Source organism: Hydra vulgaris, chromosome 05 (assembly GCF_038396675.1).
Source record: "Hydra vulgaris chromosome 05, alternate assembly HydraT2T_AEP".
Taxonomy (NCBI): Eukaryota; Metazoa; Cnidaria; class Hydrozoa; order Anthoathecata; family Hydridae; genus Hydra; species Hydra vulgaris.
Genome location: NC_088924.1, coordinates 18,980,450 through 19,005,000, shown reverse-complemented (window position 1 = coordinate 19,005,000; position 24,551 = coordinate 18,980,450). Strand labels below are relative to the sequence as shown.

Genomic DNA, 24,551 nt, shown 5'->3' with positions numbered 1-24,551 from the left:
TGTGAATATTTGCATAACTGCTAAAACTTCTTTTGCAAGCAGCACTTGTAGCAGAAAGCTGAAGAAATGAGATTGGGACATGACTGTGTCATTATTTAAAAATTTGTGTTTGACTTCAACTGGACATTTTCTAAATTTCTTAATATGCAAGGCCATTCATATTTCACTTTTCGACATAACATCATTGCAAAAAGAACATTTAACTCTTTCTGCTTTGCTGACCTGGCTTGCTGGCTTAAATAAAATGCTCACAGATGATTTCTTTCTACCCCCAGTGAGGCCACAGACTAATCTATTATTACTACTCATTAGTATGTTCTAATCAAACAACTAAATGATGCGACTATTTTGATTAGAAAACTGTTTAATTAATGCTTACAATACCTTATAATGGCTATAAGATAATTTCATAACTCAGTAATATTATTAAAAAACTACTAATAATAATTGTATCACTGAAAATTTACTTTACTAAAAATTATGATAAACTGGTACATTAGGTATTTTCAAAACAACAATATATCATCATTAATAATCTTATGTGTTAAAACTATTAACATAAAGGTATAAAATTAAAAAATAAAAATACAACAACACACTTATGCAATATTATTTATAACATGATTGAAAATACTATTTCCGCTTTCTGAAATTAAATGTTGACAAATTTAATTTATTTGCAATTGCAGAAATAAAACTAAAAAACAAAAAGCATAAAATAAAATAGCAAAATTAAAAAAAAAATTAAAACTATGCAAAACTTATACAATACATATAAATTCTGCATTGCAGTGTTACTTCATTTATAAATTAAAAACTTCATTTATAAATTATAAAGTTCTCATTCATTCTACAAATTACAATAATTAGTTTTCATTCATTCTTTTGAAAAATTTGTTTTTAATGTTAAGGAAAAATAGTTTTGAACTAAAAAAACATATCTACATAAAAAAACAAACAAAAAAAGACCCTTTACTTATGATGTCTTTGTATTTTATAAAAAAATGTTTCTTTAAATAATTTTTTTAGTTTTATTTTAGCTTAATATAAGCAAGTTATTGAAGAAAAATTATTTAAGTTATTTGATGAACATTTGAAGAACTTGTAAAACATGTTAAATAAGAGAATGACAAAGTCTTTTAATAAATATCTCCTAAGAACACACTGTTGAGGTGATATTTATTTAAATGTTAAAGCTCAAGGTGTTAAAGTAGTTAGTTAAAAAAATACACACACAAAAAAAAAAAGAAGGGGGGGGGGATCTGATACTTGAAGAACTTTAGGCAATTCTAACAAAATCTATGTTAAATAAAAGAATGAAAACTCTCCTTTAATAAATAACACCTAAAAACAAATTTTTAAAATTATTTCAGTGTTTAAAATAAGAAAAAGAGTAATTTAAAAAAAACAACCAAAAAAACCAAAAAACGAAGCAGTTTATTTTTTTGGCAAAAAAAACAAGAACCAAAAAAACGACACACATCTCTATTTGAATATATGTTTTTGTCTCTCTGGTAGTGTTCAATCATTCGTGTCTTCAAATGGCAAGTTATCTCCCCAATATAACAAGAATTACATGTTGCGCAAACAAATTACAAATTAAATAGACAACAAATGATTTGAACTCTGTCAGAATTGGATCTTTAGGTGAAAATATGTTGGAAATTTTAAATAAAGCAAAAACTAACTTTATGGAGACTGATTTACAATGTCTTTGATAAAACGATTTAATCTCTTTTTAGTTAAATCTGATAATTTTCCAATGTAGGGAAGATTGAAAGATTTTATTAATAATTGATTTAACTTGATTAATATTAGAGATTTTTTTCACATAAGAGTTGTGAACTTTACATATTAACTAAAAAATCATTTATATCAAATTGAAGGCCATATTTAGTGTTATTAATTTTAAACATTCTGTCAATTAAGCATCTAATGAGACTTACTTTGTATACTAGAGTAAAACTATAAAATGTGGTGTAAAGACCAGGATGGGTTTTTTTATGAAAAATTTAAGATTGTACAGAAGATTTCAATTTATATAAGTTAATGTCCGAAAAGAAAATTTTTTGATTCGTTTCTTTTTCCATTGTGAACAATATTGAGATATGTTTACCATTAATGAAATCGAGAAAGGATAAAACATCGATTTCTAAGGGAAAGAAAAGTAGCAAAAGTGTTGATTTTATAACTGTAACTGTAATAGATTTCAACCATTTTTATTTAAAAACATAAATTTAGTCATTTTCCCTTTAAAAAGGAAATGAGTTAGAGCTGTAGCAAAAAATAAACAGTTCTTTTAAATCTAATGTTGATGGTTTCTTGCAAAGGTATGTTTGTAAGTAAACTTGTTATATCATAACTAGAAATTTTTTGTAGATATTAGATCGGATAACACATTTAACAAGAGAAAAAGAGTCTTTGGTACAGAATTTTGAAGGTATCAGTGAAGATGAAAGGTCGCTTAAAAATTTTGGCAAGTTGATAAGTATTTATTTTAATTGGTGAAACAAATTCAATTTAAGGTTTAAAATTCAATGGATTATTAGAAGATTTGGGCGCCCTTGATATATATATACATATATATATACATATATATATATATATATATATATATATATATATATATATATATATATATATATATATATATATATATATATATATACATATATATATATATATACATATATATATATATATATACATATATATATATATATATATATATATATATATATATATATATATATATATATATATATATACACATATATATATATATATATATATATATATATACATATATATATATATATATATATATATATATATATATATATATATATATATATATATATATATATATATATATATATATATATATATATATATATACATATATATATATATATATATATATATATATATATATATATATATATATATATATATATATTATATATATAAATATGTATATGTACATACATATATCAGGCCTTGTTACGAGATTTCGCTGCGTAGCGAAAACGCGTAACGCATTTCTAAGTAACTCAACTCAGCAAATATATTTTGCATCAATAGAAGTTATATTGCGTCACTAGCGTCTTTTCAAGTACCGCATTGTAATTAAAGTTTTTTAATAACGCGTTAAAAATCATACTAACAGTTTTTTTTTTTCTCACTACAACAAAAGTTACAAATAAAATCTAAGTTCTTATTTAAAAAATCATTTTTATTGTTTTTTTCAAATATGAACTAAATTTGATTTTTAAAAAAATTTTTTTTTTCATGAAACGTAAAATAATGTTTGTTTATTTTCTTATGATTTTACAGTTGGTTTTTGGTTATTTTATTAACTGTTAATAAATTTTGCCTTATCTAATTTGTGAACTCTTTTTAATAACGTTTTTAAACAATAAAGAGTTTTTTTTTTTTGTTATTTATCAGTAACCGATAACATATTCGTGATCATAATTTATTTTCATAAATTGAACGAACATCTTTAAAACTTTACGTTATTGAATTAACAATAAACAAAATATCTTATTAATAAAATATTTACATCAAAATAAATCGTGCATTTTTCGAACTATTATGACTAAAAATAATTTTTATATTTAAAAGGAATTTATATATTTAATTCCTTAAAACTTAAAACACTTTATTTTTTTTAACTAATTTTTAACAACAACAACAAAAAATTATGAAACTAACTGTTTCTTTAACAAAAAATCTATTACTTTACAATTGCGGTTAAATGCTTTTACTAACGACTTTATTTCTTCCGAATAAACGTTATGTTACGTCACCTTAACGACAATCAAAAGATAATTTAAATATTCTAAAAGATATAGTTTTTGCGTAGCGCAAAACTGCAGATTGCGTAGGCAAATCGCCTTTTCGCAAGCAAAATGCGAGCTGCATAACGCTTCTTAACAAGGCCTGATATATATATATATATATATATATATTTTTTTTTTTCTAACAGTTTAAGGTCAGCAAATTATTGCCAACCTTTAAATATTAGATGTTAGTATGGGTCAGGGTAACAACATCTGTTTTTGCCATGTCTAGTAACATCTGTCCAATGACATCTGTAAATATAATGAGGTTTAATTACATCTGTTCAACAACATCTAAAATTTCATTGGTGTCTAATAACATCTGTGCAAAAATTAAATGAATATTAAAGATGTAGTTACATTTTTTAAATTATCAAAGTTTTATAACATCTGTACAACTACATCTGTAGATTTTTAGATGAAGTTATTTTAAAATGATTAACTAATAATGTATTATTTTATCCAGATGTAGTTACATATAGAAATTTTTTCAGATGTAACTACATCTGGAGAAAATTATCCAGATGTTATTGGACTTGGAGAAAAATTACCAGATGTAGTTACATCTTTCTGAAGATGTTGTTAGGGGTCGTTGAATTTTCAGATGATATTGGACAGATGTTATTAGAGTAAAAGAAAAATACAGATGATCTTGGACAAAAGTGTACAGATGATATTGGAGTACTCCACAGTTGTTATCGGATAGATATAGTAATCTTTTACCGTCGGTATCAGGTTGGTAAAAAAATTCAACTTAATGCTTTAGACATAAAACGTAGAAACAAGGTCAGCAATTTTTTGCTGATGTCAAACACATTATAGATATTAATTAAAATGTAGAGATATAAAAACATATAGATTAATTAAACTATGTGAATGATTTTTAAATTAACTTAGAGATGGATTAAATAAAATAAAACATTATATGTTAAAGATTAGTTGGTTTGTTGTGAGCTTTATACTTTTTTAATAAAAATACATTTTCATATATAATTGAAGAAGTTATTTTAAAAACGCGTTAAGGGACATTTTTGAAAAAATTGCATTAACTGCTCTTTGTTATAAAAAAATCAAATTTTTAGTCATGTTTATTGAGCTTATTGTTATAAGATTATGTTATAATCTTTAAATTTATGACAATTTTATTTCAGGCTTGAGATATTACACCAGAAAATCTGTTTAAATGTCATTCAGAATTCTATTTTAATACCAACAAAGTGTCACAGGATGCTTCTATCAATGCTTAATATAGTTAGTATTAAAAGAGCCAGAGTGAAACATAATGAGCGAAAAAAGTTAACAACTATTTAATTTATTTAATTAATTGTATTAATAACATTGAGCATTGAGTACTTTTTATGCATTGAAGAATACAAACTACATTTGCCAAACTTTATTTTGTTCAGTATTGTGTAAGTTTACAATTACTTTACTTTTAATTCAGAATAAATTGTATATATATAACATTTGTATACGTTACAGAGTAAAATAATAAAACGCTACTCTGTAATGCCATTGAAGATGTTACTAACTTTAGCGAAGAAGAAAGTTTGTAACTTCATTTATATTTTTTAGCTGTGAATTCTTTTAGTGTCCATTATTTGATGTATAAATATTAAACAAACAATTTTTTCCAGCCTAAACTCGTGTTTTTTCTGTTTTAATTGATTCTCTTTTATTAAATCAAAAAAGCTAGTTTATGAGAAGAGTCATAAACTACCATTTTATACACTTTTGTAGTTACCTATTGGAGTTGTTTTGAAAAAAAATTTTAAATAATTATTTAAACTGAATAATATTAAATAACAATACTATAAAAACAATAGGATAAATATAAGAAATGTGTTTTGCAAGTAGATCATAGAATACATAACACAATATTTATTAAAGAAATAAATTAAGATGAATATAAAGTGTTTTATATATATACATATATATATATATATATATATATATATATATATATATATATATATATATATATATATATATATATATATATATATATATATATATATATATATATATATGTATGTGTATATATATATGTGTATATATATATACACATATATATATATATGTACATATATATATATATATATATATATGTATATATATATATATGTATATATATATATATATATATATATATATATATATATATATCTATATATATATATATATATATATATATATATATATATATATATATATGTATATATATATAAATATCTATATATATATATATATACATATATATTTATATATATATTTTTTTAAATAACTTTGTGTTTTTCATTTTAGTTACAATGACAATTATACTTATACGATAGACGATTATACTAGAGAAAAAATTATACTTCTGCAAGAGCCATAAACTGTATATATATATATATATATATATATATATATATATATATATATATATATATATATATATATATATATATATATATATATATATATATATATATATATATATATATATATATATATATATATATGTATATATATATATATATATATATATATATATATATATATACATATATGTAAGTATATACACAGGTGTACACATATATTTGAAAATTAAAAAAGTATTGGACATACAAATAGAAATTACTGGACTTACTCTTACTAAACTTGTGTTTAGTAAGTGTTTTTGTGTTTACCTTTAAACAAATTATTGAAATCAAAATTGCACAAAAATGCTTTTAGACTGCAAAACAAAAAATTTAAAAGAATTACAATATAAATACAAAAGTTTAATTTAAACAATATTTTCAAATTCATAAAAAAACAGTTATTAATGAGTATAATTTTTTGCTTTACCTTTGTATACATAACATTCCTTGAATTCTGTAAAGCATTCTTTATCCAAATATCTTGTTCTGTTATTAAATCCATATCCATTTGATGTATTACAGCTTGACCATATACTCCATTGCAACAAAGTACCTTCAGCTATATATATTTATATATATATATATATTTATATATATATATATATATATATATATATATATATATATATATATATATATATATATATATATATATATATATATATATATATATATATATAATGTTTGTGGTTCCTTTTGATATATGTATCAAAAAAATATATAAGTTTTTAGAGTGTTCCTATGGTTAATTCCAGCAGTGTGTGTGTGTGTACTAATTAATTACAAATAGAATAGGGTGCAAACAAATTATTATTAAATTACCATGTATTCAAAATTTAAAATATTTACAATTGCATTTTATTTTTAAAGAAAGTTTATTTTAAAGTTTTTAGCCAAGATTTTTTATCTCATATCTGAAATTTTAGAAGATAATCAGCAACAACCAGTAAACTAGCTTGGTTATTTTGTTCAATTCTGAAAGTTTCAATGAAGTCTTGACCAAATTTAACGGCTCATTCTGCACTGTTATTTACAACAAGTAGACCAGTGACATAACTTTTAAATCTAATATAACCAGGAAGTAAATCCCAGTTTGATGAACTGATTTTCAGCCATTCTGCCTCATGTTATGTCATTTTTAATAAATCAAAAAAACAACAACAAAGCTTTCAGGATCAATAAAATCTTTATTTGTTATTTTATTTTTGTTGTTTATAAAAATTTCAGAACTCAGTTTTCCCATCTTATAACCGGCAGGCTTGGCTACTTGAGATATCTTAAAAGCTAACTTATGTAACTGATCTACAGGTAATCATTTATCTGCTAGACATTACCACCTTATATCTAAATACCAATTGTGTTTTTTAAGTGATTTCAGTACAGATTCTGCTGGTTTAAGACTTTAAGAACTTTTAAAAGTTTAAAAACTTTTAAAAGTTTAAGAACTCAAAACATTGTATTGTTTCATTAAAAGCAAGTGCTGTTGCAGAGATAGGAGCTTTAATGAATCATAAACATAAAACGGTGCTATAAATAAAGCTATTTCATGAATCAGCTTTTCCTCTTGCAATGATATTATATTATAACATAAGCTACTGAATTGTGGCTGAAGTTATGTGATCATATGCTAAATAATAAACTCCCTCTTAGTAAGTGACCAGGGCCCTGGCCCCAGCGAAAAATTAAACTTTTTGCAAACCCGGCGCCGGCAAAATTATAACATTTAGCAGGGGTTGATAGCCAGGGCTAGAAAAAAACTATAATATTTAATATATTTTAATTTTATGCTTACATTTACTATTTATTAAATACTGGCATACATCTAAATATTTTCAAACTCTAATTTACTTCCAACAAGATTGCAAGCAACCACTATTAAGTTATGAGTTACTTTAAAACAGAGAATAAGTTAAAATACTAGAAGACGTGCAACTGAAGTCTTAAAAGTTTGTAATTTGTAAAAAAAAGGAAAACATAAAAATGGGTAAGAGTTATAAGTTTTTTTTGATGTTCAAGGAAAAAAGCTGAATAAAAGTTTTTATAGCATGAAGGGACAGATACAGTAAAAGGATGCAACTCGTTGAATAAAAAGTCATACAAGAACGTAATTTGGTTTATTGTTATAGAGATGATCACTTGTTTGAGCATTGACCATGATTGTATTTATAGAAAAAAGAAAGAAATGTAACCTTACAACAATCGAAGAGTGGCTAAAGCTTGACAGATAAAGCAGATCTGATTACATTTACAATGTGCTTATAGACTTTGCCTGAGAGTAAGAGGGTTGTTATTCATCAATATAGGAATGCCAACAATATTGCAACATTTTTTACAGTAAACAAATGAGTTTTCTTGTCTAACAAAAATTGTGGATTTTAAGTCCAGAATTTAAATCTATAAACCACAGCAAGCCTTAGGCTGTTACAGAAGAGAAATCAGATTTAAAATCAACTGCTTGTACTAAGCAATAATAAGTGAAGATTTTTTGTCAAGACAAGAGTATAAAATTGAGTCGTCAGCATATAGAGCCACTTTAGATTTTGTAAAGATCGTTATTATCAATAAGAAACAATACAGGAGCAAAGATAGAACCTTGTGGTATCTTTAAAGTTACTTAAAATAAAGAAGATAGTAGGCCTTCAAGAACAACTTTAATACTGCAGTTAGAAAGAAATAATTTAATCACCTCAAAACCTTTATATAAAGAAACTAATAACAGAGTGAAGACTAATGGTAGCATAGTTAGAGAGGTCAAAGTGTTTATGAGACTTTTGAAAAATCGGAAGCACTTATTTAGCACTTTTTAAAAGTTTGGCAAAAGTTGAAGAGAGTTCTGGAGAACACTTTTTTAAGACTATGATGGAAATCTATTCTGGAGGACAAGCTGTAGAAGTGTTTAATTAAGAATTAACTTTATCATTGGAAGCCAGAGTGATTTGGATGTTTAAGAATTGGTTTATCTGTTTAATTGGCAGGAAGTATGGTCATTATATTCAAGAGTCAAATTAGAGTAAGATTTCTTTGCAAATAACTCTGCTTTATTCTGGGAGAAGTAAAAAGATCAGACCCATGAATTATAGATTAAATGTTAGGCTTACCTTAGTTAATGACACTGTTGAAGACTAACAAAAAGTCTCTAGAACCTAATATCTGAAATAAGATACAAGATTTAGTAAACTGAGACTAACAGAGCTTAACATCAGGCAGGACTATTTTACATTGGCTACTTGCAATAATAAAAAGATATTAGTTCTTAAGAAATATGTTCTTGTGAAAAAGATGAAAAAAATAAGGAAAAAAAGTTAATAAAACAACTGCTCAAGATGGTAAAAAATGTGGAGTAGAATGAGGTTTGACTTAAAATTGAAGAGATGTAATAAAACCTTCCAAACTTTTATTCGATAAGTAATAAAAGTTTCCAAGATGCACTTTATCCATACAAATTATGGATATAAACATATATGTTTGCTACTTATTTAGATGCTGGTATACAATATCTTTTCATTGTTATAAAAACTTTAGTATTTATATAGTGTAGTATTTGCCAAAAGAGAGGATGATCAGATGGATCTGTGGTGTGACTCTTGCAAGACAAGTAAAAGGAGGCATAATCTAAGACAGATTAGAAAAAAATAAAAATATACCGGTATTAAAAGGCTTAAATATCCGTACTTCGGTATTTGGATGGTTGTTTTTTATGTTTTATTAGCAATATTGGTATACTTCATGAAGAAGGTATTAGAAATTCAGTTTCATTAGAAAAAAGTTTTAACTTTCCAAGTGCATCAAAAGCAAGTAATCTCAGCTCAATTTTGGGCATTGTAAACCAGAAGGGACTTTGGAATCAAAGAACTGCTGTTGAAGAACGAGCCCGGGAAATTCTTCACTTTGAGGTTAGCGAAGTTGAGATTGACAGAGGAAAAAATTCTGAGAAATCAATGAAAAAAGACATGTACAAGGCCATTTGTAAACGAATAAAGTATAAGGTTGTCAGGAAACAACCACAACGCGCTGGTAATATAATCAAGTGTCTAAAAAAAGAAATGAGTCTCTTTGAAAATGAAGGCGTGCAAAAAAAATATCTCCAACGAGTTTATGATCTTCTTTTAATAATTTGGCCAACTAGCGTTGAATCTGAAAGAGTATTTTCTGCTGCCGTTATTATTTTAAACAAGTTGTGGTGCAGAATGGATGACAAAACTCTGGATGCTCTTTGTTTTTTAAGTGGTTACTTTCATGGAATAAAAAATAAAGGTTCTACCTAAGAGATCAACAAATTTGCATTCTTTTCAAGTTTTCATGATTCTTAAATTTATTTACTTTGCTTTAAAAATTTAAAATATTTAATACTAGTTTTAATACCGGTATTCCTGTATTAAATTATTATAATACCGAAATACCATTATTCATTTTTTGACCAGTATTGGACACTCTAGGTAGAAGTAAGAAAACTTGCAGAGAGTGCCTTACATATTGTATGAATGAGCTTTAGTTAAGAAAAAAACAATGCTCTAGATTGTTTATATTAGAGAAACAGCTTGAAAGAGGAAGGCTAAAGCCTGATAATGATGATGATGATGATGATGATGATGATGATGATGATGATGATGATGATGATGATGATGATGATGATGATGATGATGATGATGATGATGATGATGATGATGATGATGATGACGATGATGATGATAACGATAATGATGATGAAAATGATGTTTATATATGCATATATATACAAAATGTAACATGAATTTTGAATAAAAAAAATATACTTTAGGATGTATAAATGTTCATGCAGCCCTGGTGAAAAACCTGGCCGTGGCCCCAGCTATATTTTATCAAACCCAGCTCTGGTCCCAGCCCCGGTCAAATATCAACCCTGATTACTTACTACTACCTGTGCCTTAAACTTGCCATGATGTCATTATGATGTAAGCCATCAGAAATCTAAAGCAAAAGTCTTTGCCACCAGACCAAAAAATTACTAATTTTATAAAATATTCATTTCTTGGAAACATTATTTATGCAATTTTGAAGAAATCTCAATGGTTTAGAAGCCTAAATTTTTAAAAAACTTTATAATTAAAATTTATAGTCATATACATTAATCTAATTAGGACAATCAAACCAATCTAATTTTACAAAAAAGTAGTAAAAAAGGTTAAACTATAAATTAAAAAGAACTTTATATAACAAACACCTGATAGGTTTGTCAGTATTAACAAAAGGATTTCTTGCTTTTTGCCAAATTTTCTTTACTTTGTAAAGGACACATGGTAAATATTTTTAGAGACAACCGTCTATTTCAGCACTTTGAGCAGTAAAAAAATCACTCAGTGGGCATGAAACTGTATTAACTAAAGATATTTTTGGAAAAACAGATCTTAGCCTAAAATTTCCGTAATGATAGTATTATGATACATTTTTATTAGTTGGCTATTGTGTGATAGGGGTTGTTTTAATTCTTTTTCCACAAATAAATTTCACGAGATAATTTTTTGCAACTATTGCTTGTTGACATTATTTTTATTTACATCAAAATGAAAAATTTAAATTAATAACCCCCCCCCCTTCACCTCCCAAACATACATAACAGGTATTCAAATGATTAGACTGACCATTACCATCATCTTTTGCAAAAACATAAAACTTTATTTAAAACCAGATATATAAGGCCACAAAAATAACCTTTATTGTATTTTTGAAATATTTGTAAATGACCCTGCCTCATCCATATGAACAAAAATGAAAATTTTTTATATTTACGGACTGCTGGGACCAACCATAGGAGTACCCATTAAAAAATAATTTATATATACTTTTTTGATATATATATCAAAAGAAACCACAAAAATTATTATGGAAATTTTTTAACTGACTTTGGTGTTTTATGGCCCACCCTAATATATATGTATATTAGGATGGGGCATAAAACACCAAAGTCATTAAAAAAAATACCATAATAATTTTTCTGGTTCCTTTTGATATGTGTATTAAAAAAATGTAATTTTTTTTTTATGAGTACCCCTATGGTTGGTCCCAGCAGTCCGAAAATTAGAAAATTTATTATTTTTGTAAATAATAAGGGGGGCAGGGTCACTTCAAAATATATTAAAGATATCTTAAGGGTTATTTTTGTAGCCTGATATATCTATTTTTAGATTATGTTTTGTTTTATTGCAAAAGATGATGAAAATGGTCAGCCCTACCCATTAAAATACATAATGTTTATATTTGGGAGGTAGGGGGGAAAGGGTTAAGTTAAAAAAATCGGTAATTTTTAAAATGTTTATCTTAGTGTAAATAAAAATAATGCAAACAAGCAAAATTTTCGGAAAAATATCTCATCGTGAAGTTTTTCTTGTTGGAAAAAGAATTGGAACAATACCTAATACATAATTGACAACTAAAATAACTGTATTGCAATATTACCATTACAGAGATCTTATGCTAAAAGCTGATTTTCCAAACATTTCCTCAGTTAATATAGCTTCATGTCCTCTTGGTGATTTCTTTACTGCACAATGTGCTGAAATAGGCGGTTGTCTCCAAAAATGTTTACCAATTCCTTTTATTAATACTGACAAGCATATCAGGTTTTTACAAATTCAAAATAATTTTAATTACTAGTTTAATCCAATTTCGAATTTATGTTATATAAGTAGCAATTATAAAGTCATACAATTTTATATATTTATAAAAGTACAAATTTAGTTTTAAAAAAAGAACAGTTTTCAAGAATGCTAGATGAGGTATTTGATGTAAGTCAAAAGAATTGTGAAGGTATTATTATGAAAGATAAAACTAAAGATATAAAAACTAGAAGAGAAGATGCAGATTTTCTTAACAACCAGAAAGGAGCGCGTGTTCAGAAAATGTTAGGTAAAGATAAAATTTCACAGAAATTTGTAAAAAACAAAACAAAAAGAGAAATGAAAATAAGAAATCAAAGAACAAAAGAGTCCCTAAGAAAACAGAAAGAGTTGGTTACTGAGAAATATGAAAACACAACAAAAAATTTTAATACTTTAGATGATAACCAAGATGAAGAGTATCTACAGCCTTCTAGAAAAATCAGAAAATCTAATGTTGTTCCTCTTATCATTCTAAAAAATATAGGAAAAGATTTAGCTCCAACAGCATCACGATATGGAATAAGTTTGACTGCACTGAGTGCAACTCTTGCTTCTCTTATAAATAATAGTTCTGGAACGACAGATGATTTTTCTATTTCTAAACGAAGTAGAAATAGAAAAATCATCTGTCGTTAGTTTTGAGGCAGAAAAAATTAAGCATAAGAAAAAGTACCTGTAATATTAAAGACAACTTTATTACATTGACTAAGGGTAAAAGTCTTAATGTGCATTTTGACTCAACAATTATGTTAGAAATGAAAGAACTTGGTAAAGAAAAAGTTGAAGGAGTAGCTGTACTAATCAGTTCAATAGATCTCTCAGAATCCCAACTTTTGGGTATTTTAATTGTGAAAGATGGCACTGCTGAGTCGCTTGGGAAAGCAATCAAAAAAACTTTATAAGACTGGGAGCTATTTGACTATGTTGATTGTCTTTCCTTTGACACCACAGTTACAAATATTGGTTGGCTAAAAGGAGTCTGTACTCTTATTGAGCAGTGGAGAGGAAAAGCTTTAATTTGGATGGCTTGTCGGCATCACGTTTATGAATTACATATTAAGGTAAATATTGAAAAAATCATATAATATTTTTATATTTATTTATAAATTTTATTATTAATATTTCTTGATGAATTAAATGCTTTATTAACAAAATTTATTTAAGTGATTTAAAATAAATATATTTTAGCACTTTTCAAATGTTCTTACTGGTGGTAAAACAAGTGGACCAAAGACTGAGTTATTTGATAGGCTGAAGGGCAATTGGAAATCGATTCTTGAAAAGAAGATAAATTATGATAACCTGAAGAGATTTGACTCAGAAAAAAAAATTATATCTTTTTTGGAAAAGCAGGTTGGTTTAATTGTCCTATTTAGATTAATGTGTTTAATTATAAGTTTTAATAATAAAGTTTTTTGAAATTTAGGCTTCTGAATCATTAACATTCCTTCAAAATTGCCTAGATAATGATATATTTCCAAGAAATGACTACCAGTATTCTATACAATTAGCAGTTGTATAAAATACCTGGCCTCGCATCATGCCAGGTTTATGGCACAGGGAGTTTATTATTTAACATATGATCTTCTTCAGCCACAATTCAGTAACTTATGTCCTAACATAATATCATTGCAAGAGGGAAAGCTGATTTATGAAATTGCTTCATTTACAGCACTATTTTATGTTCCATGGTTTATTAAAGCTCCTATCCCTGCCATAAAACCTCCTTTAGATCTAAAAGCTATTAATGAAATAATACAATATTCTGAATTCAGTTTCAAACCAGCAGAAGCCGTACTGAAATCACTTAAAAAGCACAATTGGTATTTAAATGAAAGATTTGTGGTTATGGTCTTGCTGATAAATGTTTCCCGTTAGATCAGCTACAAAAATTAGCTCTTAAATTAGCTCAAACAGCGAAGCCCACCAGTTATAAAATGGGGAAACTGAATTCCGAAATTTTTACTGACAATGAAAAAAAAATAACTAAAAAATATTGAAGATTTTATTGGTCCTGAAAGCAGGTTTTTATTTGATTTATTAAAAATGACATTACATGAGACAGAATGGCTTTAAATCAGTTCATCACACTGGGAAAAATTTTCGGGTTACATTAGATTTAAAAATTATGTCACTGGTCTTCTTGTTGTAAATGATGGTGCAGAACGTGGTATTAAACTTGGTCAAGACTTCATTGAAACTTTTAGAAACGAAGATAGCCAAGCTAACTTATTAGTTGTTGCAGATCATCAGGTAAAATTTCAGACAACAGAAAAAAAATCTTGGTTGAAAACTTTAAAATAATCTTTCTTTAAAAAATAAATGCAAATGCAAAAATATTTTTTATTTAAAATATGTAGGAAAATATATATATACGCCCCGCCCCTACCTCTCAAATATAAACATCATGTATTTTAATAGGTGGGGCTGACCATTTCCATCATCTTTTGCAATAAAACAAAACATAATCTAAAAATAGATATATCAGGCTACAAAAATAACCCTTAAGATATCTTTAAAATATTTTTAAGTGACCCTGCCCCCCTTATTATTTACAAAAATTATAAATTTTCTAATTTTTGGACTGCTGGGACCAACCATAGGGGTACTCATAAAAAAAAAATTAAGTTTTTTAATACACATATCAAAAGGAACCAGAAAAATTATTATGGTATTTTTTTTAATGACTTTGGTGTTTTATGCCCCACCCTAATGTATATATTAGATTAATACCCAAATTATATATATACATATATACCCTAATATATACTTATATATCCTAATATATACCTATATATATAATTACCCACATATATACCCTAATATATATGTATATATATAACTTTAAGAAACCAAGAGAAACAGTTCGTCATAACAAAAGCTTGAGTTAACCGGTATTCAACTTATTGGGAATTAATTGTAAATGTGTGTGTGTATGTGTGTGTGTGTGTATATATATATATATATATATATATATATATATATATATATATATATATATATATATATATATGTATGTATATATATATATATATGTATATATATATATATATGTATATATATATATATATATATATATATATATATATATATATATATATATATATATATATATATATATATATATATATATATATATATATATATATATATATATATATATATATATATATATATATATATATATATATATATATATAAACCCTCGGAATTAAGAAAAATGAAGTTGGCAATAATTTGCCAATGATATAAATGTCTTACCATAAAACATAGAAACGATATATATATATATGTTAACCTAATGTTGACCTAACTGCTGACCTCAAACACTTTTAGGTCAGCAGTTAGGTCAGCATTGTTGAATGCTGATCCTAATTCCGAGGGTTGATATATTAATACATACATATATATATATATATATATATATATATATATATATATATATATATATATATATATATATATATATATATATATATATATATATATATATAATATACATATATATATATATATATATATATATATATATATATATATATATATATATATATATATATATATATATATATATATATATATATTATATATATATATATATATATATATATATATATATATATAGGCCATTCCCCAAGATTGACAGTCGTAACATTTGATATTCTTTAAGCTATTAAAAATGAAGCAATAATGGACATGACTTGAAACTTTCCAGAAATGTGAAATATATCTTATAATTTAGTATTAAAAAGTAACAGCATTAAATTATTAAGTAAATTATTAAAAAGTAACAGCAGAATTCTTAAACTTTTTAAATTAAAAAGTAACAGCAGAAGTCTTGAACTTTTTTCAAAAGTTAACTCTAGTAGCGTGATGGTTGTAACATTTACTTTTTACCACCTCTGAACAAAATAACTTTGTCAGACTTAATGCAGCATTTTGGTGTATGTTTTAAGCACATATTTGATATTATTGAATGCTGAGTTTTATAGTTCTTTGAAGTTTTACGAGCATTTTTATGATATTTTTGTGATGGTTATAAGTGTGACGGTGGTAAAAAAAAATCCAATATTAAAAAGCTACAAATAAAATGACACTATCATTGATATAAGATAAAAAATTATAAATGATTATTAAAAGCCATGTAAATTATGTTAACAAAAGTCACTATAACATTATCGAAGTTTAATTATGGTTTTGCCATACAATTTTCAACGCTTTACAACAGGACTGTAATTAAATGTTGAAACACATTTATATACCCTTTCCACATTTAAAACCATGTTATAGTATGATAAAATGGTTTTTTTAATAACTTTTTTGCTTCAAAGTATTTTTAAATAATTAAAAAAAAAAGTTGTGGAGTTAGTGCGTTTTCTTAACTTTTTCACCTCTTTTTTTTTCATTTTCCTCGCAGGGTTGTTTATTTATATATATATATATATATATATATATATATATATATATATATATATATATATATATATATAGTTCTATAGTTTGTTGGCTTTAGGAAGAGCGGAAGGAAAAAAGTGATTCTTACGCCAACACATACGTCACTTTTAATTACTTTTGACTTTCGTCCAACATTTCCGTGTTGGACGAAAGTAAAAACCATTAATTTAATTACAAATTAATCGTTTTTTAAAAAAACCACAAAAACGCAAATTTAATTGACCAGAATGTTTTTAAAAACATTCTGAATGTTTTTATAACATTTTGAATGTTTTTAACAATATAAACAATGTTTTTATTTTTATTTTTTTTAATAAAATGTTTTTATTTTTATTTTTTTTAATAAAATGTTTTTATTTTTATTTTTTTTACTGTAAATCATGCGCGGAGTGTTGCTACATCGACTATCTTATAGCCTGACTCGCAAGGGAGTGCTGCTACATCGACTGACAAATAGCCTGACTCGCAAGGGAGTGCTGCTACATCGACTGACAAATAGCCTGACTCGCAAGGGAGTGCTGCTACATCGACTGACAAATAGCCTGACCCGCAAGGGAGTGCTGCTACATCGACTGAGGGTTTGGTTGGGGCAGGCAGTCTATCATTATTAAAAAAAAAAAATTCCGGTCTTGCATTTTAATTTTTACTTTTTGTCAACAAAATATCGAAAAAACTTTCGGACAACATCTAAGGGTTCTATATATATATATATATATATATATATATATATATATATATATATATATATATTTATATATATATTTATATATATATATATATATATATATATATATGTATATATATATATATAATATATATAATATATATATACACCACTACCACATTATATATGTATATAATGTGGTAGTGGTGTAGTGGTAGAGTGCTTGGTTCATAAGCAAGAGGTTCTGAGTTCTATCTCCAACCACCTCCCTGGTAGTACTGTGCTCAATACGGTAGTAGCCTGACTCGCAACGGAGTGCTGCTATATTGACTGACAAATAGCCTGACTCGCAACGGAGTGCTGCTGCATCTACTATCTTTTAGCCTGACTCGCAAGGGAGTGCTGCTACATCAACTGAAGGTTTGGTTGGGGCAGGCAGTCTATCAATTAATAAAAAAAAAATTCCAGTCTTGCATTTTAATTTTTACTTTTTGTCAACAAAATACAGAAAAAACTTTCTGACAACATATAAGAGTTCTATATATATATATATATATATATATATATACACAATTATTTGTTTTAAAAGTGATAAAGAAATATAGTAGTGGTCTTAATTTATGACAATATCTATAACATCTAGTTTAACTTATTATAATATATTAAGTAAACAAAAAATAAAAATAAAACAGCTAAAATTTTGAATAAGCAAGTTAAAGTGTCAACAAAATAAATAATGTTAGTTTACAGTCTACAAAAATAAATTTACAAATAACAATAACTATACCCTTATAATAAACTAAAACTCTGCACAATGTGTTTAAAACAATCAAATAAGAACATACTTGATATAATTGCTTGATTGTTGACAACAAAAACGTTTTTTATTGAGCCATTTTGAGAAACATTCCATGGATTTGAAGCATATAATACAACATTTTTAAAACTTCGAACTTGTGTGTTTATTTCAGATACAAAATATGTGTCGTTTACTTTGATTTTATATACATAACTTCCATTAATGAAAACTTGACTGATCTCAATTTTCGACCATTGATTTAGTGCAAGTGCAAAATCAGTGCGAAATATGAAATTGGTACCATTATTTAAGGCTGAAATTAGAAGAACTCCAAGATCGTCAAGCCAAACTCCAGGATAACCAGTTGTAACATCATCAATGATAAAATGAATAACACTGCTTAAGTTGCTGTTAAATGAATAAGGAATGAAATCAAATGAAACTAAAAATTCTGGATTTAGTATTGGCATTTCAGTGATATTTTTTCCTTTCTCCAAAGGAGTTGGGATGTCCTCTATTACATTGTTAATCATTTGACATGCATCTAAATATATTTATACATTTTTTATACTTACCTTTTCACCACTTTATTGTTATTATTATTATTATTACTATTATTATTGTTATTATTATTATTGCTATTATCATTATTATTATTATTATTGTTGTTGTTGTTGTTGTTGTTGTTGTTGTTGTTGTTATTATTATTGTTATTACTACAGCCCTCAGAATTAGGAAAAATAAGGCCAGCAATAATTTGCAGACCTTAATCTGTGTGAGTCGGCATCAGGTTGGCAGAAAAAATGTGAAACAATAGGTTTGACCATAAACATAGAAATGAGGTCAGTGATTTTTTGCCGAACCCAGACACTTCTAGCTCGACAGTTAGATTGGAATTGCTGAATGTTGACTCTAATTCCGAGGGTTGTTATTATTATCATTATTATTATTTTCATTAGTATAAGTATTTATACATCTATAGAAAACTGCATTTAATAAAAATCCTAATAAAAAAAATGATAAAACCTATAATGATAAAAATTATATATATATAAAACAAAAATTGTTAAATATAAACAATAGATCTTTTAAAAAAATTTTCATTATGTAGAAAGTAAAAATAACTTCTTTAATTAAAAACTAATAAAAAATCATTTAGTTCCTTTAAAGTGAATATAATGAACGTTTGTAAGAATTGATGACAAATGAATATAATGTAATTTATTTTAAAAATGTTTTTTACCAAAATATTGTTAATGAAACAGCTCTCTTAGACAACTAATGAATTTTAAAGTTACACATAGTTGCTCCACTAAATGTGCATATTCATCAGGGTTAGGATCAAATAAATTTGACCAAATACAAATACAATAACATTAATTTTAGATTTCTATATACAAATTTAACCACAAATATATGCATTCAGCTTTTTCCAAATACAAATTATTTCTATTTTATGTCAAGAAAAAATACAATTTTTTTTTTATCTTTTTAAAACAAATCTTTATTTATTACTTTAATCTTTAATTAGCGATTGTTTAAATAATAAATATGTTTTTATTTTTGAGGGAAAACCTGATTTTCTTGTTAAATATAGTAAAATTTATTATTACTATATTTAACAATAAAAATGTTTCTTTAATAATTTTTTATTGTTTTAAATAATCATTTTATTTTTAATTGAATTTTTGATTTTGATTAATTCAATAGAAGTATATAAAAAACAACTATTGAAACTATTTAACAAACAATTAAAGAACTTGTAAGACAATATTGATAAAATGGTATACTAAATAGAAAAACAAAAACAGGTCTTTTAACAAATATCACTTAAAACAAATTTTAAAATTGTTTCAGTATTAAAAATGAAAAATATTATTTGTTAAAAAAAAACAAAAACAAGTTTTATGTTTTTTTCCAAAAAAAAACACCTGCCAACCTAGTTTATGGGACTACAAATACATTTCAATCAAATACAAAAACAAATATTTAAAAATAATAATAAAGTACAATACAAATATTCTTACCAAATACAAATACAAGTATGTATTTAAATTCAACCCTGATAGTCTCTCTAAAGGGTTAAAACTCTAAAGGGTTTTTATGAGAACCACAAAAAACAATAAACTTGGTCTTTACAGACTTTGAGTTGCACAAGAAAGGAGAAAACCATTGGATAGAGTAAAGCATGATTAAAATTAAAAAAAAGGACTAAATACAATATAAATACAAATACAACAATATAGCCTTTTATTACCAATTATAAATACAAATATGCATTTATATTTTCATGCCTGTCTGAATACAGTAGATTGGAAATGCAACTTTGGGCAAAGTAATAATTAGCCTAAATACTAAATAAAATCACAAAAGAAACTTCAGTCAGCCTTAAGATAGTTGTAAATATGAGTCTGACAAAAAGGTAGACTTAGGTAAACATTACATGATAGCATGGTCCAAACCCATGGAGAAACTAGGAGAATGAGCACAATCTAAGGTCAGAAATGAGACTCAAATCAAGGAGTGAAAGTAACTAAGTAGTTTGTATGGAGAAGTTAAACTATCCAACTGATTAGTTTTTCTGGAGAAGTTTAATCTATCCAAATCAGAGATTGTAAAAAATAAATGTTGTGAGCTTTAGCACCAACAAGTTCAGTAGATAAGATCAATAGTACTAGAGTTAAGTAATTCAGTGTGATGATAGTGAAAGTCATTGATAACAACATTATTAGTAGATAGATAAAAGTTTTATTTTACCAGAAACAAACTTGAAAAGAGTGCAGTCTTGAGAAATAAAAAAAAAAGAAAGAAAAAAGTAATTGGGTAAAGAAGTGCTAAACATATGATAAAATAGTCAGAAAGGATTCATCTGATTTCACAAGTGGTGAATTGATATGTACGTATATGCTCAGGCTAACCAATTGAAGTCTTTGTAAACCAAATTATACCAGCAATTAACACTCACATCTAAAGAAAAAAACTGTTTAATTTAAATTAGTCTCACAAAAAACAACTAGGTGAACTTTGAAACAGATAAAATTAAACAGATGAAAGGTTACTTTGAAGACCACAGATAATTAAAAAAGATGAAAAAAACATCATTAACCAAGATTTAAACAGAAACATGTTATTGATGTTTTTTTGTTTAATACTTTTGGGTTATTATGATTTAAATAATTAGAGAAACATAAATAAATCATAATTTATAATCATAAATTAAGATTGAGAAAGACTCAGAACTTTTAATTTAAGCTAGATGTTGTTAACTTTTTATTTCAATGTAAATTATTTGGATTTATGAAAAAATAAACAAAAAATCTAATGTTAAAAATTTTTATTATTAATTTATAGAAACAGTGTTTTAGCTTATAATGTTTAGCTTATGATGTTATAGTTTATGAGGTATCTAATATTTATAAAATAGAAACTAATCCTAATTATTTTGAAGTACTGAAGAGTAATTTAAAACTTTTAACTAACTTTTCAAAGTTGAAGTATTATTATTTTTAAGTTTTTGAAAGTTAAAGTAAGAATAGTGATCTTAATTTGCCTCAGAATCATTAAACCGATTTTTATAAATTCATTAGATGCTAATTAGTTGCATGGCAATTATCAAGGAGGCACAAGAAAATAAAGCCAAGAAAATCCAGCATTCATCATCTTAGGCAAGAAATAATGCAACATAGATTTACATCTATGCGAGCCTATCAAATGAAGAAAGCGTGCTACAAGACAGGATGATACATTATGTAAGTATATATTTAATTATTGTTACAAAGCTATTTGAATACTGTTTAAAAAAACTTTTTGTTTTGTTTTTTTATGTTTAAAAGACTTTTTTTTTTTATCCTAAAGATTTATATTTGCAATAATCCAAAAAAGGTTTATTTTTACTTTTGTCTTTAGTAACCTAATTTTTATGTTTAACATAAAAAAATAATAAAATAATTTTTATGTTTAACATAAAAAAATAATAAAATAATTTTTATGTTTAACATAAAAAAATAATAAAATAATTTTTATGTTTAACATAAAAAAATAATAAAATAAATTTTATGTTTAACATAAGAATGTTTAAAAATAATAAAATAAGGATTTTTTTTTACCTTTATATATGTAACATTCTATTACATAAGTTAAAACTTCAACAAAACTCCAAATTGAACTTTCTGATGCATTGAAATTTCTTGTTCTGTTCATAAATCCATATCCGTTGGAAGTATTGCAGCTTGACCAATCACTCCACTGATTAAGCCAAGAAGCTAAAAAATAAATTCAAGTAATACTCTGGTCAATACCCATCACATAACTAAAAGTACTAAATTTTGTTTCTTTGAGCAGGAGACTTGATCATCAAAATTTGTGATTAGGAGTTATAGAGTTGAAAGTTATAACAACCATTTATGATTTATCAAAATAATAATCATGGAAACAATATTAACATGAAAATATTACCAATAAGAATTTGGAAAACATCATATTTCATCGAGATTTAGTCTCAATAAAAGAAAAAACACAAAAAACGAAAAAAAAAAGTTTTTTTTAAAAGTACTTTTACTGATTTTTTAATAATAAATATTTTAATTATGCATATATTTATGCATAATTAAGTTAAATTTCTTAAAAACTTATTGATGGCTTTAAGATTTTTTCTTTCTCCTCCTAAATGATTGCGTAAGTATAAGAAACATAGCATCCATTTGCATTTTGTTGAGTTGTCCTCAAACTTCCTACCTTAGTTTTTGGGTTCACATTTACTAAGTTAAATTTTTGTCAACTGTCAAATTTTGTTATTTCTATGTTTAACCTTTTGACTCACTCAAATTTTTTGATCCTATTTTGTTTTTCATTTACTTTTTATGATGCCCAATGGTGGATTGGGCATCATTAAAATATTTAAGGTGTTGTTTCATTCTTGTTAGTACTTTCAATTTAATTTCACAAGTATAACTTTGTTTACACTCACATCCTATGAGGTATACACAGAAACACCTATTTAGAGTAGAGATGACATGAATAGTTATTTTGCAGAATACCAAATATTTGGATTGATTCTCTGCTGAATAGCTGAATATTCGGTGACCGAATATCCGGTAACACATAGAAAATTTCCTCCATTCAATTCTCTCTAAACTATTTAATAAGTGCTTGACTGAACCTTGTTTTCCGAATTCTTGTGGTTCCAATTTTTAAAATCTCTGGTGAATATTCTGACCCCTCCAACTATCGTCCGATCAATGTTTTAGCTGTTATTAGCAAGGTCTTTAAATCTTTGATTAACAAGTTTCTCACATCCCATCTTGAGTCAAATAACTTACTGTCAGATAATACGGTTTTCAATCTTCTTGTTCTAAGGCTGATTTGCTAACTGCTGTGATTGAAAGATTTTATTGTGCATTAGATAAAGGCAGCGAGGTTAGCTAATGCTCTTGATTTATTTAAAGCTTTCAATAAAGTTTGGCATTATGGTCTTTTTTATAAGCTAGCTTCATATGGTGTATCTGGGAAAGCTTTTGAGATAATCAAATCATTTCTTTCTAACCGCTTTGTCAAAGTTATCCTCAAAGACCAACACTCTTTTTCATTTCCAGTAAATTCTGGGGTACCTCAAGGTTCTATCATTGGTCCTGTTTTGTTTCTTATCTAAATCAATGATTTTCTTGACAACCTTACATTTACAGTGACTCTTTTTGCTAATGACTCAACTTTATACTCCTGTGTTGACAAAAAGTTTTCTCTTTTCAATCA

General features: G+C 25.6%; 1 protein-coding gene across 1 annotated transcript in view; it reads right to left on the bottom strand.

The window, feature by feature from the left end:
• The window catches only part of LOC136071898 (uncharacterized), a 125,964-nt gene that overhangs the window by 58,965 nt on the left and 42,448 nt on the right, over positions 1 to 24,551 (bottom strand). The window contains exons 4-6 of the mRNA XM_065797603.1: positions 22,910 to 23,065; positions 18,850 to 19,347; positions 6,678 to 6,809 (exon numbers count right to left, since the gene is read on the bottom strand). Coding sequence (XP_065653675.1) covers positions 6,678 to 6,809; positions 18,850 to 19,347; positions 22,910 to 23,065 — 786 coding nt within the window. The remainder of the gene's footprint in view (positions 1 to 6,677; positions 6,810 to 18,849; positions 19,348 to 22,909; positions 23,066 to 24,551) is intronic.